Genomic DNA, 17,567 nt, shown 5'->3' on the forward strand with positions numbered 1-17,567 from the left:
TTACTTCTTCCCCTTCCCTTTCCCCTTATCGGGGGCTTTTCCCTTATCGGGGGCTTTTCCCTTATCGGGCGTTTTTCCCTTATCGGGTGTTTTTCCCTTATCTGGTGCTTTTCCCTTATCTGGTGTTTTTCCCTTATCGGGTGTTTTTCCCTTATCGGGTGTTTTTCCCTTATCTGGTGCTTTTCCCTTATCTGGTGCTTTTCCCTTATCTGGTGTTTTTCCCTTATCGGGTGTTTTTCCCTTATCGGGTGTTTTTCCCTTATCGGGTGTTTTTCCCTTATCGGGTGTTTTTCCCTTATCGGGTGTTTTTCCCTTATCTGGTGCTTTCCCCTTATCTGGTGTTTTTCCCTTATCTGGTGCTTTCCCCTTATCTGGTGCTTTCCCCTTATCTGGTGCTTTCCCCTTCTCCTCCCCCTTGGCGCCGCTCTTCAAATCCGACTTCTCCGTTCCTGCGGAGTATTTACCTTTTTTCGTTCTTTCAACTAACGCCTCACTCCACTTCTTTTCACTGCTATATAAGACGCTTTTCCACACTTTAAGGTATCTGCTCAGCAAATCTGAGTAGCCTATTCCAAGTATCAACTCAGCTTTGGCATAAATGTCACCAACCATAGCATAGGAATTTTTCACATATTCAAATTCTTTATCTATTGCAGTTTGGCATTCTTCCCATAATTTCTTTTTATCCTTTTCGGGCATTCGGTTTTGGGAAGCTAGCTGCGATAACTGGTCTGATAAATTGTTCATCATTTTTTTTCTTATTTTTGTTAAAAACTGCGTATAAAGGTTAAAGCTATGCATTATTATTTTTTTACCTGAGACTTTACGTTTCAGAGTGCTTCTTGATTTTTCCAATGATTTCATTTCTTGTACTATCGCCGCAACCTCCCTCTTGTTTGCTTTACTTCCCCCCTTCAGTTGAGCCTCTGGGTAATAGTGCTGTACAATTTCGGATAGGGTTGATAATTCTCTCGGGGGGGCCCCCACACCTGCCTTCAGCGTTGCACGTTCGTACAGAACAAAGTTAGTCTTCTGCAAAAGGGGAAGGAAAAAAAAAAAAAAAAAAAAGAAATATCCGATTAAGTAAAAATACGCACATTTTTATGTACGCTTAAAGGAGGTACTACTTTACACCGTCAACGAGTTCTCCCCTTTAGTGTTTATAAAAATGGCTCAAACTTACCAATAAGGCGATCCATAGTGGCAGGAAAAAAAGGGAAATCACTTTGGACACATTCACCCGCCAGAAATAATTCACTTGTAACATTTTTGGAGAAGGGGAAAATGTAACCTCTTCATTTAGTAGAGGCTGCTTTAAAATTTATATTTTATGTGCACTGAAAGTTTAAAAAAAAAAAATATATTTGCAGTGTCCCTTGGCATGAAGAAGGAAACAAATTTATGCCATATTTTGTACTTTTCTATGCGGAAAAAAATACTTCTTTACTTGTTAAAAGAAAAAAAAAGTATCATTTTTTTTCTTTTCCTTTGGCGCTCTTTTTGTAGGCGAGAGGGTACCACCTCTTATACGTCGTTAATGAAGATGCAAAGTTGATGTATCACAATGTTACGAAACAAATTTGATTAAAAAATTAAAACATTTCACTCTTAAAATGTAAGTAAAACGCTTAACATCATAAGTGAATTGTTAAAAAAAAAAAAAAAAAAAAGCTAAATGATGAAGCAAAAAGTACAATCTAGCAACACTTAAAAAGAAGCAGTAAAATGTAGATATGTCGGAAGAGCACTTTTTTTTTATCTTTTTTAAGAATCAGTCGGCGGAGATACTTCCCCATTCGACATATTCCGCAATATGCAGCTCCAAAGGTTTTTACCATTTGCGCAATGGTGATGTTGTTCCCCTGTAAGGGTCAGTAAAATGGTACATTCAAAAAAAAAAAAAAAAAAATATTGTAACTGAATGGAATAAATTAAAATGGGAAGGATTTCCCTTTTATAAGAAGAATTATTCCTTTTCTCCTTTTTTTTTGCGGCAACGCGTATACCAAAAATACGACGTGGTGGGGTTGCAAATTAGGATTATAGGAAATTCATCATATCCCACATTTTGGAAAATGCATTTTAAAAATGAAATATAAACAGAGGTGTGGCGCTAGTATGTACGCTCGCCAACCGGCATTTACCTGAATTAATACGTTTATTAATTTGTAAAGAAATTTTTGCACTTACATGTTAGCAGCTTTGGGGAGGAGTTCCTCTGTTGAATAATTTCCACCGCATTTTATCTTTTTTTTTTCTCACAAGATTGGAAAAAAGTTGTACGGGGAAAATATGCAGTGCGCTATAAGGCATGGTGTCGCCTACAACGTTGGCCGACGTTTCAACGGGGAAAGCATTTCGCACAATTAAATAAAACGGACGAGGTGCGAGGTGCGCGATGCGTGATACAACATGGCATATGCATTTCTTCAAAAAAATGTAGCAGTCATTCGCGGCTTGAGCAAAATTATGGGGCCACTCCCAGATAAGCTTTTTTTTTTTTTTTTTTTCTTTCCCTTTGTGCAAATGGAAATATATAACTCGCGCAAATATTACGAATAAGCGAATGCGCGAAGGGGCTGGAAATGGAGGGGACCTCCGTTCAGGGAAAAACGTATGAAAAGGTGAAGCGCAAAATTACCTTTCCCTTTTGCAGCTATGGTTTAAGAGGAGAAACGTGAATCATCGCCGCGTCGAAATGGGTGGTTCCCACGAAGGCAGGGCTATGCGTATGGCGCCACGCGGGAAGGCATCAACATTGTACGCATGTGTGTAGGTAGGTATGTACGCATATACGTATTATACAAGTGACTTCCCCACCGCTTATACCCTTGTCCAATTAAACGGAGCAAAGAAATGCCAACCTGTCCTTCTCCAAAAGAGTAAGCGGTTTGGAAGGCAGTGAAAAGGTTCCTTCCTGAATGACATATCAGCTCTTCTCCTTTTTTGATGAACATGCTGTGCCTTTTTTTTTTTTTTTGAAAATCCAATTTGCCTCACAATGGGAAGCAAATAACAAATGATGTGCTAACTGCAGTTGCATGAAAATTATGTTAACATTCCATTATTTCCCTCTTCATCTGTGTGCATTTTTCGAAAAAAAAAGAAGTGAAATACCCGAAGAGGCAATCATAAAATAAACAAATAAATACCATATCGCAACGTATGCTAACTTACCAAATGAGTTATTTCCCCCCTTTTTTGTTATGAAGAAAAATTTACTCCCCCAATTAGAAGTTTTAAAATTCATATTTTTGCTCGTGAGAGAGCCCCCTCTACGTTCGCGTATCCTTTTTCCCACGAAGTTGCATAGGACTGCCTGCTTATAAAATATTCGCTCTGCAGGCATGCTACTGTTCCTTTCACATTACCTCCAAGGAGTTTCCTTAATGGAGGATTACACATATTAATCGGCTGCCATATTATGGAAGTTCCGTCGTCCCATGAGTATGTATGCAAATTTGTGTGCCCTTTTCGGGGAAGTAATTTATTCTTGCTAACGCGAATGTGCAGAAATTATGACGCGTTAACCGGGCAGATGCCTACTTCTCATTTAAAAAATAAAATAACGTGTGTGCCTGTTTATGCATATTTTTTGGAAGTGGCAAGGGGGGGAGATGCCCATGATAAGGCGCATTTAGGGGGAAAAGACCTCCGCTTGCAACTTAAAGGAATTACTCTTTTTTTATATCAATTTTTCGCCCTTTTCGAAGGGCACAAAATTTACATGATTAACAAAGTTGCATAAAAGGAGTGCTCACTGAATTTTTAAATGCGCCAAAGAAAGAATTACAAAAAAAAAAAAACAAAGGCTATGACAAAGACAAAAACAAATGCATAACAACCAGAATGAAATTGCCCCCCAATAGGCACTTCCGGCGTAGGGAATGCTTAAAAGGTGATTTAAGCGAAACAAATGAAAAGGAAAAAAGAGACATTTTACGCATCAAAGGTAGATACTTCTGACGAAGCTGCAATGCTGGGAAGACGATTCTCATGACGTGGCTCACGTAGGGCGAACTTTATTGTAGGGTGTCCGTCACGCGGCCATTTGTGCAGATAGGAAGGCCACTTTTTTTTTTTTTAATTCCCCTGAGAGGATGTTTACTCGTCTAAATTGAGAAAATCGCAGTTTCGCCATTTACTCGTCAGTAGGAAGGGTTACGTATTGGCGTTAATGAAATTCCGTTTAGTTATTTTTCGCCTCCCCCTTTTTCGCCTCCCCCTTTTTTGTCTCCCCCTTTTTTGCTTCCCCCTTTTTCGCCTCCCCCTTTTTTGCTTCCCCCTTTTTCGCCTCCCCCTTTTTTGCTTCCCCCTTTTTCGCCGCTCCCTTTTTTGCCTCCCCCTTTTCCGCCACACCCTTTCGCTCCACCTTGGTTCCGCTCTCCAGCTGCTCCTTCTTCATCTGCTTATCTTTCGCCTTGTACTCCTCCACGCTCTGCGCGAAGGTGTCATTCCACAAATCTTCATTTTTTTGCAAAACGTCCTTCCACATTTTGATGTACCTTTGCAAAACTCTGTTAAAGCTCACCCCAAATATTACACGTTTGTGCATGTAGTATTCAGAATATATATCGTAATACTCGTCTACCTCTTTGAAGCTCTTCTGAATGCCTTCTTTGCATCTATTCCACAGTAGGGCCTTTTCTCTCTCGGGGTAGTAGTACTTTTTTGCTAGTTTATTCAGCTGGAATGCCAATTTTTCCATCACCTTTTCGTATACGTCTGTTAGAAAGCTATTGCAGAGCTCGAACTGAATAAGCACGTCATTTTTGGTCAGCAGCTTAAACCTATTTGAGTAATACTTAGCTTCAAACATTTGCAGCAGCAGTATTGATAATAGGCTTTGTCTCTGGCACATGTATGGCAGTGTGGCGTGGTCCTTCTCTTTCTTCGCACAGTCCTTCAGTGTCGTCCTTGTGGTGTGGTTGCCGCAACGGGGAGATGACGCCTCATCTAGTCGTCTTGGGGGAGCCAGTGGAAGTGAAAATGGCAGTGGAGGCGGCGTAGACTGCGTAGACCGGCTGTGGAGATGACCTTCCCATAGACATGCTACTTATATTCTGCAGTTTGTTAATTAAAGTGGTACAGGATGTGCTCAGATTAAACTTAAGTGTGTAAGAAAAATATGTGTACTGCTAGGTGGAAAAAAAAATAATCCTCGCCAATCGTCACACATTTTTACCTGCAGGATTAGACTCAACAGAACGTGCAACCCCAGGGAGACAATCGCTGCTGCATAGAACGTCTTGATGTTACTCATAGCTGCCATTCTTCCTGCAGACTATGTTGGGCGGTAAAATAACTGCCTTCCTATTGCATGCATTTTTACAATAATAGTGCTTCTAAAAAGGGGCTATATTTTTTGGCGCAATAAGGGGGAGAGGCTTACACTATTTGGACTAGATAAAGAATCGCAAAAGAGGATCAACTGGAGTAGGCAGGTAGAAAAACATATAAATGTGACGTATTAATAAAATAAAAAAAATAATTCTACTAATATCTTTTTTTTGGGTAAATCAAATGGCTGCCTCCTTTTCGCCTAAAAGGGGGGTAATTACTCATCAACCAGGGCGATGCAAAACGGTTGTATTTATGTGAATAAGTAAAAAGTACACCGGACGAGGGAGCATACCACTGACAGGACAGAGTGACAGAGGACCCAACTAATGGTTACTCCAGACGGACCAATCACATATGACGCAACAGGTGGGCAAACAAAACCGGAGTGCAGCCTTTTTGCATAACTCACCAACAATTTCCTGTGCGCGTTTTACCCCTACGTGATGGTGCGAGGCGCTCGCTTATAGGGGGTACACCTTTTCGTAAAACTGGGCCGGCAGAAATCGCCAAAGTGAGTCCTTTGCGTTAGAGGGAAGCGTTTCCTTTCGCGGAAACCTCACACCGTTCCTCCCCGTAAAGAAGGAGCCACGCGAAAGATCATTTAAAGTTATTCATCTACATAAATGAAATGGTGTGCATTTTTAACGTTGATAGCGGCTGAGTGATTCACTCGTTTTTTTTTTGCCCCCCTCAGCGAATGTTTTCTTTCGGGAAAAGGTTACACCCGTTAGAGGGGCAAATTACACAGCATGATGGAAGGGGTAACTTTTTCCTCTGAGCATCCGTTCTGTTGCAAAAAAATTGTCGCCGCGCGAATTTCGCTCTAAGCAGTACTGCATCTTATGCCGTTACAATTTCATAGGTGGTTCACCCTTCGTCGCAAACAATATTTTTCCATTTTGTGTTAATATGTGAATATGCACAATAAGAATTGCATCTCAATTTTAGTGCCAAATAGAATTAATCACCTTGCAATCGTTCTTTGGTAAGAAAAAATAGATTATGTGTGCGCTCTGCTTTTAAAAAGGCGTTTTCAAAGCGCGCATTTTTTTCTTTCCTCTTCAATGTTATATATTCGCAATTTTAAAAAAATTTTTGTTTTAATGGGTGAAAAAAAAATTCTTAGAGAAAAAGTGGAAAGATATTTTTTTACATTTTAATCCGCCCAAGTAACCATGGGGACGCACGATTTTTCTACATGCACACCTGTTGCGCATGCTGCCCGCGGAGAAAGTAACTGAGGTACAAGGTACGGCGCTTCCAACTCATTAACTTCAAACGGATGGAAGAAATTGCGCAAATTGCCATTTCGATGGGCCGCCCGAAGGAACCCCATTTGTGTGTTACTCCTTATAGGCAAATGTCCCTCTAAAGAATTTTTTTTTTTTTTTTAATTAGGTGAAATCCAAATTGACATAAATAATTGGCCACCTATTACGCGAACAGATCTTATAGTAAACGAAAAAGTGATTAACATTTTGGTGTTACACAGATGGGTAAGGAGATGGCAAAAATTGCGTTGCTGTCACCAATTTGTGTTGAATAACAATTCCCAGACGCTTCTCCTATCTCCATCACATTCTGTCTTGCGGTTCGCGAATGAGGTTGTAACTTTGCAGATTGGATGGTTCCTTCGCGGAGATCAAATGTGAAGCGGCCCCTTTTTTTTTTACAACTACGCCTATGATGGTATTCCTGTGAGGTTCTGCATTGTAGTGTATTGCGCTTCGAGTGGGGGGCTTCCCAAATGGAGCACTTCAAACATTATATATATATATATATATTTATTTATCTACTTATTTTTGTGACTATCGTTTCGCCTTATCTGCCCTGTTAGCACAAATAAAATGACAACTATGCAGCCAACGTGGCAGGCACAACGCTACTTGGGAAAAGTTTCCCTTTTCCTCCAAGCAGTTTTACACGCTACTAGAATGTTATATCCCCCAAATGGTTGTTCTTTCCCCAGAATTTAACGCAAATGAATCAGCTTTACATTTCTCCTTTTCACTGGTCAGCATAATATTTCCCATTTCGAAAGGGAATCTGAAAAGTGATTTTATATATAATATGCCACAGGTAGGAAGCAAACAATTAGGGTAAGCACCCCTCGTGAGATCTCCCCAACTGAGGGTGGTGACGTTTTGCCACTTTGATAAGAGGCAAATAACTTCCCTCCCCTAACTTTACGTTTGCTTGCTAAAAAGGCACCGTTCTTTGGTATAGTAACAGCATCGATGGGTAGCGGCCACGTGTAATGAGTTTACAGAGACAGCCTTACATGGGTGTGCAGAGAGTGGTCACTCGAGTGGCAAAAAAAAAATAAAGCAAAAGTACAAATGATGCAACTCTTTTGAGAGAAAGAAAAACGTTAAGCAGGGGGAAGACCTGAAGAATATAAAATTTTTAATTTCTTCAGGAACAAATAACAATGCTGTCATTTAAGGTACTCCCTGTGATAAAAAAAAAAAAGGGGGGAGCATTTCGCAAGTGAGGTGATTCGAAATAAATTGGATGATGCCTTTATCATTTCCGCGATTGGGGTGTAGAAGTGTTATCTTTATACTATTTTTATTTTATTTATTTTTTTGCCCCCTTGACAAATCGTTTGCATCTTTATGCCAACTCTTCTGGGAGACTTGCCTTCAACGAATCTTCCAGTAAATTCTTGCCCATTGTTAGGCCCAATCGTCAGTTGGTCCCCCCCCACAAACTAGGCGCCCTTCATTTGGGGGCCCCCTTTTTATACTTGCTTACCCTCCGTGTAAACGTATCGCACCACTTCCTCTCCTTGTTTAATATTGCCTTTTCCCAGAGTAGCACGTAGGTCCATAGGTCCACTTGAAAATTCTTGCGAAGTGCTATACATCTGTTAGAATATCTGTTAAGAACAATTTTATAATAATCCTCCAATAATTTAAAGGCATGGTTAGTTGCCTCTTTGCATTCATTCAACAATTTCTCCTTTTCCTTTTCTGGGAAGCCATGCCGTGACGCCAATGTGGTCAGTTTCTTTGCCAATTTTTTCATCATTTCGTTGCGGTTATCACTTAATATACCATTGTAATCCCTAAGCTGTGTATTCATGGACTTATTTTTTATAAATAATTTGAAACTGTTAGATTCTATTAACGATTCTAATTTGCTTATTTCTGATGAGGCAAAATCATCGTCATCCGAATCGATAGATAATGCTTCAGCTGTGTGTTCGTGCGCAGCCCGCTTACTACACCGCTTCGCGCTGCTTGGATCCCTTTTTTTTGTGCCGTGAGCCAATTCGGCTAGTTTCCTCGCGGGGGCTCCCACCGCCAGCGGACGCACCATGTGGCCATTTGGAAAGGCAGAACAGGTCTACGGTTTTTAGGGGTTACACAAAATGTGGGGGCGCAAAAATGGGCTGCTTCGTACGAATGTATATATATGTGCATATATATGTGTATATACATGTGCATACATTTACACATTCAGGGTGGCGCTTTACCGCTAACGTGGCGCTAGACAGAACGAACAGGGAAAATGCGGCCCTGGCCCTGACGAACATCTTGAGGCTCTCCCTTTCGATAGCCTCATAAGTAAGCGGGACATTTGAGCGAATTTTCACTGTAACACATTTTAATGAAAAAAAGAATGTTACCAGTTGTTTAAAAAAAAAAAAAAAAAAGGAACACTATTTGTGAGGCATGTTGTATTAAGCGAAAAGAGGGGGCACGCTTACATTTCTATAACGCTGCAAGGATGATAGATATATTGCACACGAAAAAAAAAAAAAATTACAATTCGAGGAGGGGCGTGTAATTCGCAAGCTGAAGGTAAAAAAAAATCCGATAAGAGTGAAAAAAAAAAAAAATAAAATAATAAAATAACAATAAAATTAGCGCAGAACAAGCAACTACAACTGCCTCCGATGAGCAACCCCGCAATTGCAGTCCGATTCAACTGCACAGTTTTAATTATGCACCTGAACAGTTTCACCATCCAAGCGAACAGTCGAAGTTTCTGCCAACAGAAAATCGCAGTAGAAAGAACCAGATGGAACGGTCAGTCCTGAACAAGTATAACCATTTTTTACCCTTTTTTAAGTGAAAAAAAATTTATTTACATAGCTCTTCTCTCTTGCTACTTAATCTGTCAAACGTTGCAACTAGCCACTACACAGCAGGGAAGTCAGTCCTATGAAATTTATTTTTGGTTGTTTGATTTATTTAAACAAGGGGATGTTGCCTTTTTATCTATTAGCAGCTTTGTAATGCCATTCTTTTTTTTTTTTAAATATATTTTTTTCTTTTTTTGCGCCCCTTGGGGGGAAAAACATTTATTCCCCCAGCATTGTATTAATTTGGCTTTCTCTTAGAAGAAAAAACATCACCCTTTGATAATTTGCCTTAATAGGCAGAAATTGCAACACCATTTTGCATAGGCTAAGAATGGAGCACAAATGTACCGCATGAGGTTTCCCATTTTTAATGCCCATTTAAGCCGAAAGTAATTTTAAAAAAGTAAATTAAAAAAAAGTAAAATAAGTAGAAAGCTACAGGCCATTATCTCTTTAACGCTTCAAAATAAGGATAAAAATAAAAGAACAATTTTACAAAATGATGTAAAAATTGGCCATTTGTATGCTTACGCGCTCTTACAGTGCACATGACACTTACATTCGTTCGCCGTTGCCGAATATGCAATAGTGAAAAAAAAAAAAAAAAAAAAATCGGCACATTTTACTTAAAAACACAGTATAAGTGTGTTAAATAAAATTACGTACAGAAAACAGAACGCATATTTTGCCATTAATTAAATGATAGTAAAAAAAAAAAAAAAAATTATTGTTCACGTATATATGTGAAAAGCGTACTTGAATGGAGAAGTCTCTGTGCTCATTTTTTGAATGCAGCAATTCAATCGCTCTGCGCGAGTCTACCCGCAAAACATGGCACCATATGACAGATGAAATGTATATCCACATAAACAAAGTCCACTAACGAATCGCTTATATCTTTTTTTTTTTTCATATTTTATTTTCTTTCAGCGCATTTTGCGCTCCTCAGAATTGATGAATATACCGTTTTATCCCTTTCAGCTCATTCGAACGTAGTGGGTTTTAGCTTTGAAAAAAAATTGTTCTACTTATTTTCGCCCGTCATTATTCTTTTATCTGTCACCGTTTGCCACTTCCCAGCACTTCCTAGCGCTTCCTGCCAAATTACGCCTTTGCCTTTTTGGGCACAGCTTTAAAATCTAATGAGTGCTTATTAAAGGTGTCGATCCATTTTTTTTCATTTGTCTCAATGGATGTCACCCACGAACTAACATATTTATATAAATAATCAAGAAATTTTCCTGATGATGTTCTTTTTTTGGTCGCGTATACGTCACATGTTTTTTTATAGCAATCATCAGCTGCTTTCATATCTTTGGAAATTTTCTCTTGACATTCATTCCACAATTTCGTTTTCTCTGCCTCTGGCATTCCACATTTAGAGGCCAAATCATTAAGCTTTTTTGACAATCTATCACACAAGTTTTTATATTCTGCAATTTGTAGCTCATTGAAACTCTGAAGCACAAAATCTATATTTTTTTTGTTTATCCATGAGTAAGTGACTTCATTTATAGTTAATCTTATAGCCATTAATTTGGATGACAATGGAAAGTCCTTTGTTTTAGATACATAATCAAGGAACTTATGTAAACTCAATGTTCTAAAGTTAGTTTTTAATTGTTCCACTGCACTGTTACTTGCTTGGCAAGGTGCTACCTGAGCTAACTGTCTTGGGGATACTACTGCCAGCTGTAAGTGATTTTCAGAACTGCCATTTGACATGTACATTTCATTCTATTAAAAGGTGAGAAAGTTATTTAAGGTGAATATGTATATTAATATGCAAAAGGGGGCTAATGATATATAATGGGAAAAAAAAAAAAGGGAAATTTTTTTTCGCTAAAATTTTTCTTACTACTAATACAACGTTCAACAGAACGAACAACAAGTGTGCTAATCTCGACACGCTCGACATTTTGGAGTTATAATTTGGTGAATTTTTTTTTTTTTTAAATCAAAAGGGTAACACTATTCAGGGCAAGGCCTACGCGCTCTGCGCTCTTTTTTATAGCAATGTTATAATAGTGTAAATTCGTGCAAGGCAAAACTTTACGCTCAATTTTGCAATAAGCTTTTTAAGGTATTAATGGGAGAAAAGGCGTTTCCCCTCAAAAAAAGGAACAGCAGGGGGTGAAAATGCGTAAAAATGAATAATGAAGGAGGGCACCTATTTTTGCAAAATGAACAGCAGACTCTAAGGGTCTATAAAATTCCAACCGTTCTATAAGTCACAGTAAAAATTAAATTAATAAATAATTAATAAATAATTAATAAAAAAAAAAAGTAAAATTAATAAAAAAAACAGTAAAATTAAAAAGTGATAATAACACTAATTAGAGCACCTCAACGTAACTAATGTCACTACAACGGATCGATCTCACAAAAATTAATGGCCTATTATGCATGTTAAAATGAGACTTCGCTCTTAGTAAAGCATAATTCAAAACGATTTTCGCTTACTATTTATGGCTAAATTATATACCTCCGAAAAAATTACACTTATAGAACAAGGATAAATAAGGGGAACATATTAAAATAAAAAAAAAATTATTTACTTTTTTTTTTGAAAAAAAGTTATTCTTTTTCCACTGGGTATTGTATGCAGAGTTACAAACTCATTAAACAATTGTGTAGGAAAAAAGTGCCTTTTTACATTCTACAAAGGATGTTATATACGAAGTGATAGATTCACTCAAAATTCTATAACGTTTAATTCTCGACAGTGGTGTTTGCTTAATTTTTTTTTTTTTTTTTTTTTTTTTTTCCACAAAACACCCTTTTTATTCCTATTGGTATAATTACAGGTGTTTCTCACATTTTTTTTTTCTACGCTGCAATGCATTCACATTTTGCAAACATTTCATCGTAAAAATATCAAAAATGATTAAACGAATTATTTTAAATTTTTAAAACCCCTAACATTGTGGTCATCCATCATATTAATCGTAGTGTGCTTAACGTGGTATTTATTTAAAAAAAAAAAATACAACGTCCATTTTTTGTGCTATTCGTGATAATGAAAATGCGTCAGCTATGCTGTTTATGCGCATTTTAAGCTATCTCAACGTTATCTTAAATACGAAATAATAAGGCAATAGGTGTTATAAAAAAAGTTGGCACGCAGTCAAATTGAAATGCGACGACGCACTCAAATGTTATCATATATATATAAATATATTTTTTTTTTTTTTCCTAAGTGCACAAATTAATTTTTTTTTTCATAATACACATCTTCACCATTTCGGCACAACCTTTATTCTTGTTTTATAAAACCATTTCTATAAAAAAAAAATAGCAAAATAATTGTACTTTCAATTTATGCGAATTTGTAATTCCACTGCTCAAAGGGAGTGTACATTAAAATGAGAGTGAACTTATTAATTACGATAATATGAGGCTTGAATTTGCTAAAAATATATATATATAAAATTAAAGGCGCAAAAAAAAAAAAAAATATACACTTTTTTCTTAAAAAAAAATAATGCGAATTAACTGCTTTACGAATGTAAGTAAAAATAGGCCCATTATTAAAGGCGCTCTCGAAAGTTACCCCATTTTTGTGCTATACGGGTATTTGCCAAATTTGCAATTTAAGCGTTTTCTTAAAATTAAAAGCAATGGCACAATAAATGCACGTTCATGTAGCAAAAATGGGTCTTCACGAAATGATAGAATCCCAGGTGTCTGTCTCTACCACGGAAGGTGATTCGGCAAAAGTATTGTATTCTCATTTCTTGACTAAATATGCACTTTAGAAATTGGAAAGTGGGGAGCTGCCCCAAAGCAACATATGCGCATGTAAAAAGGGTAGAATTGGCAAGCGAATGAGTTGGCAAGTGAATGAACATTTTTTACGTGTTCATCCTTCTGAATGCTCCCTTTTCAATCGTAAAGTGCATATTTGGTATGAAAACAATGAGGAGGAAACACCAACCCGATTTTTTGAAATGCGTAAAAACCGGCATATTCGTTTTTACCCTAATGAAAGATGACTCCAGTATACATCTCTTCCATTCTTTAACATGTTTGGAATTTATCTTCATGTCAACGGAATTTTGCCAAAAATTCTATCCCTAACGTATAAATTACTAAAATGAATTAACTAATGGTAAGAGAACCAGACTTATGCGCCGGTAAAAAGGTTCATACGATTACAAATTTGTAGCCACTATAGAATAACCTTACGGTTTATTTTTGTTATGAATATGTTAGCTTTTTTATCATTACTTCTGTGGACAGAAGCAGATTTCTTTTTTTATAAAAATGAAGTGACATTCGACGAATATGTATCCCCAAAAGGGCGCATACAGTGAATGTTTTTTTTTAGGCAAGGAAACTAAAATTGAGCGTTTAGCTTCTTAAAAAAAAAACTTCCACTGTCTTAATTTTATGCCTATTAAGAGGTGCCGTTTTATATAACTGAAAGAGGAATGTACATACTGCTAATCAACTGATTATGCAAATTATTGGAAAAATAAAAAAGACAAATGAATGATAAACCAAACTGAAACTGCACAAAGGGTTGCATTTCTGGAGCTGTAATTTACTATCTAAATGTTTTTACAAAAAAAAAAAAAAAAAACGCACTTGGTAACTAGGATGGATAAAAAAAAACATACATTTATACGTATATACATTTATATCATTATGGCGCCTCCTAAATAGAGATAGGACCCTTTTCATTATCCCAATTTGACATCTTTTCGTTTCTTTAACATTAATGCAGTTATTAGTTCATCTTCCCTGCTTAATCAATCGTTAGCGGTATTTAAATATTTAGGATTCCTTTTATTTATTTTTGTGGACGCCTAATTTCTTTTCTTTTTGTCAATTCTCTGTTAATTTATTTTTTTCTCTTAGATCTTAGAGCCTTCCATAGAGGGTATTTAGTTCCATCTACAAAAATATTATTCCATTTTTTTTTCCATTTTTCTCAAGAGTTTCCATGCATGAATAAATATGGGTTAATAAAATATGTATATAACATACGGATGGTAAATACGCATGGTAAATACGCATGGTAAATACGTATGGTTAAATACGCATGGTTAAATACGCATGGTTAAATACGCATGGTTAAATACGCATGGTTAAATACGCATGGTAAAATACGCATGGTAAAATACGCATGGTAAAATACGCATGTTCTTAAGTACAAAATGCACTCTGTTATAACATTCAGTCAATTTAGTGTACCCTTCAACAGTTGCATCTTCACCTCCATCTCATAATTTATCCTCTGGAAATTCGCAACTTGGCGAAAAGAGGTTAAGCTTGTTTGATAACCTTTTCATCACTTTGCTATATTTTGCCAAGTGCTGTATTTTTTATGTATAATACACATTTGACAAAAAGTTATGAACGCAGGAAAAAAAAAATAACTTCATACGATTAATCGTCTAATTTTTCTTTTTTTCGGATAATAAGAAATGATCCTCATTCTGTCCTGCACTTTCCATTTCAGTGGAGTTATTTCTGTCCATACAGGCAGTCATTAAATTATTTCTTGTATCGATATAATTTATCAGAGGCGACATTTCTTCTAAACATCTTCGGAATTATCCCACTTTTAATTGCGCAAAATCGCCACCATTTTATGTAATACCATCATTCTGTAAAATTGTTAACCAATTAAATAAAAAGGGAAGGGAAATATTTATAATATAAAAGGACATCACATTTTATGCAGCGAAAAATGCAATTTTTTAGGTACAATTTAAAAATATTTCATACCAATTGGAGAATATTTAACACAAGGAACAAGGCTAAGAAAATTAGAGGCACATTGAACACCTTGAAATTATTCTCACCAACAATTTGGTAACAATAAAATGAGGGCTCAATTCATACGATTTTACTTTATTTAGTAATTTTTACAAAATGTATTTGTTTGGCATGTTTTGAAATGGAAAGAGGAAGCGAACGGACTTAGGAAATTTTAAAAAAATAAAAATGCCATTCAAGCAATAGGGCGCACAATTCGTATTTTACACCTGCAGTGATGGAATTGCGCAATTTGTTAAAAAAATAATAAAATAGATAATGCATTACAATTGGAATGCACATGTAGGGAAACTCTAACCAAAATGACATTTAATTCGTGAAACGCAAATGATTCATATTATCCCCAGGTAAATTAATTTCCTAAGAGTATTAAAATAAAATATATCTCATTTAAGAAGTAAAAACAAATTAAATTATTTATAAATATTTGCAAAAATGCATGATAGTTAAAGAAAAAAAAAAAAAAAATAGAATTATTTAAGTAGCACATATTCACATGAAATAGGGAGACACTTCTAACCATTTTAGCGTTAGAAAGATTGAAAAAAAAAATAATTTTCAAAGAATATCATAAATTATCATCTTTTTAAAAAAAAAAAATACATATATTTTTATATATATATTATTTTTCCGGACTGCCAGTCATACAATTTATTAATCCCTTCTGTAGGATAGTTATGGCATATGAGCACGCTGCGTGACAAGCTCTCCAGAGTACCAATTTTCTGCCATGCACATATCAGGTTGGAGAATTTTTGGCATTACATATACATACATATACACATTTATATATTTTTTAAACGTAGCATTAATTTTCGCATTAAGGCTTCCTTTTGACTCCGCCACATTTAACACACTAGGGGGATGTACGGCTACTTAAAAATGTTGAAAAGATTAAGCTGGTTAACTATCCAGCCTGGCAAAGTAAAATAAAAATTATCTATAATATGCTAAACTGGTAAGCATGCACTGCATGAACATTCATATTAATGTAAAAAATGAGACCCCTTTGCCAGTCGTTATAATTCTAACTCATTAATTATAATAATGACACGTAGTGAAATGCACATTTTTATCTGCTTTACGCAAAAGGAAGTTACTAAGCTGTGGGAATATTTATTAACGTGTAATTAAAAGAAACATATGCTGAGATGAACCGCTATAATGCCAAGAATGTACATTCTCATTTGTCACTTTTTTCAACAAACCGAAGGAGAGATGAACGTTTATCTCTACTTAGTGCATAATACGTTCAGCTGCCATATTGTGGCTATAAAAAAAAATGCTTAAATTTGTTAATTATAATAATACGTAACGAGCATTTCTTTAGTTATAAAAAGTGTGGATACATGATGGAATACAACCATTATGTAGCATGCTTAAAAGTAGGTATTAAAAATGATGGCATAGGCAAGTGTGAGAGTAGCACTTGGTCTGCTTCCCCCTCTCTAATGAAGCGTCATATTAGCGCTATGCCGACTTAGCATACACGCAACTTAAGTGATTTTTAAAAATTGAAATTGGTGCTAAACGATTAAAAATATTAACATCAAAAATTTAAATAAGAAAAAAAGGTGTATGCGATTTTGCGCCAAAATTTGTTGTATAATGCAAATACGCGCACCAAGTAGTTATTTAAACCTTTAATAGTAAAAGTCGAAGGGGAAATTTTGATGTAACGGGGAAATACTTCTACGTAGAGTTACAGTGAAGCAGTTAATTCATATTATGCACACGTATATAGATGGCACCCTTAAACGACCTCTTTAATTTTGCTGCCATTATTTTTGGCCGATCCTTTATTTTTCCAAATAATATAATATTCATATATTTAGAGAAATTTCTTAACATTACCCCATTAATTATTATTGTGTTCCCTAAATTGATTGACTAAATAAGCAAAATTGTGATGATATCTTTTTCGAAGCCTCATAAATAGGCTACCTACCACCATTGCCGCTTTGTGTGCTTTCCAAATTTTAAGCGTCATTCGCAAAGGCTCCTTTCCCTCAAGGGGTACTCTATATACATGTATGTATTGAAATTTGACATGCCATAGAAGGACCTATCTCATTTTACACGTGGAACATGTATATAGAAATGTAGAGAATTTCCCAGGCGTACTTCAGCGAAATGTGTTGCACATTCTACTTAATGGTAAATTGGTAAGCGCTGCTAAATGGGTAGCTATGCCAACACGCATCTATCACTTAATGGTGGAAGAGCTAAGAATCGAATCTCTTTCGCCATTATTAGCATTTTACTTTAAAACTTAGCGCCAAGCTTGAAACAATTAAGTGACTGGATTTTCTCAATTCGATATGCTTCTCGAAGGAGGAAGTAT

At 36.2% G+C, this 17,567-nt stretch overlaps 4 protein-coding genes across 4 annotated transcripts; all 4 read right to left on the reverse strand.

The window, feature by feature from the left end:
- On the reverse strand, positions 1 to 1,267 carry PVX_089790 (RAD protein (Pv-fam-e); the record flags this gene model as incomplete). The annotated part of the gene is made up of 2 exons (XM_001614998.1): positions 1 to 1,032; positions 1,184 to 1,267. 2 exons carry the CDS (start codon positions 1,265 to 1,267, stop codon positions 1 to 3), a joined length of 1,116 nt encoding a protein of 371 aa, XP_001615048.1.
- A 2,922-nt stretch (positions 1,268 to 4,189) lies between these two features.
- Positions 4,190 to 5,272, reverse strand: PVX_089795 (RAD protein (Pv-fam-e); the record flags this gene model as incomplete). The annotated part of the gene is made up of 2 exons (XM_001614999.1): positions 4,190 to 5,055; positions 5,176 to 5,272. The coding sequence occupies 2 exons, from the start codon at positions 5,270 to 5,272 to the stop codon at positions 4,190 to 4,192; spliced, it is 963 nt and encodes a 320-aa protein (XP_001615049.1).
- A 2,795-nt stretch (positions 5,273 to 8,067) lies between these two features.
- Positions 8,068 to 9,099, reverse strand: PVX_089800 (RAD protein (Pv-fam-e); the record flags this gene model as incomplete). Its single annotated transcript, XM_001615000.1, has 2 exons — positions 8,825 to 9,099; positions 8,068 to 8,694 (listed from the first exon to the last, which is right to left on the reverse strand). Exons 1-2 carry the CDS (start codon positions 8,882 to 8,884, stop codon positions 8,068 to 8,070), a joined length of 687 nt encoding a protein of 228 aa, XP_001615050.1. The 5' UTR covers positions 8,885 to 9,099.
- A 1,441-nt stretch (positions 9,100 to 10,540) lies between these two features.
- PVX_089805 (RAD protein (Pv-fam-e)) lies at positions 10,541 to 12,050 on the reverse strand (the record flags this gene model as incomplete). The annotated part of the gene is made up of 2 exons (XM_001615001.1): positions 11,295 to 12,050; positions 10,541 to 11,173 (listed from the first exon to the last, which is right to left on the reverse strand). Exons 1-2 carry the CDS (start codon positions 11,352 to 11,354, stop codon positions 10,541 to 10,543), a joined length of 693 nt encoding a protein of 230 aa, XP_001615051.1. The 5' UTR covers positions 11,355 to 12,050.
- Between the last annotated feature and the right edge of the window lie 5,517 nt (positions 12,051 to 17,567).

This window comes from Plasmodium vivax, chromosome 5 (assembly GCF_000002415.2).
Source record: "Plasmodium vivax chromosome 5, whole genome shotgun sequence".
NCBI lineage: Eukaryota > Apicomplexa > Aconoidasida > Haemosporida > Plasmodiidae > Plasmodium > Plasmodium vivax.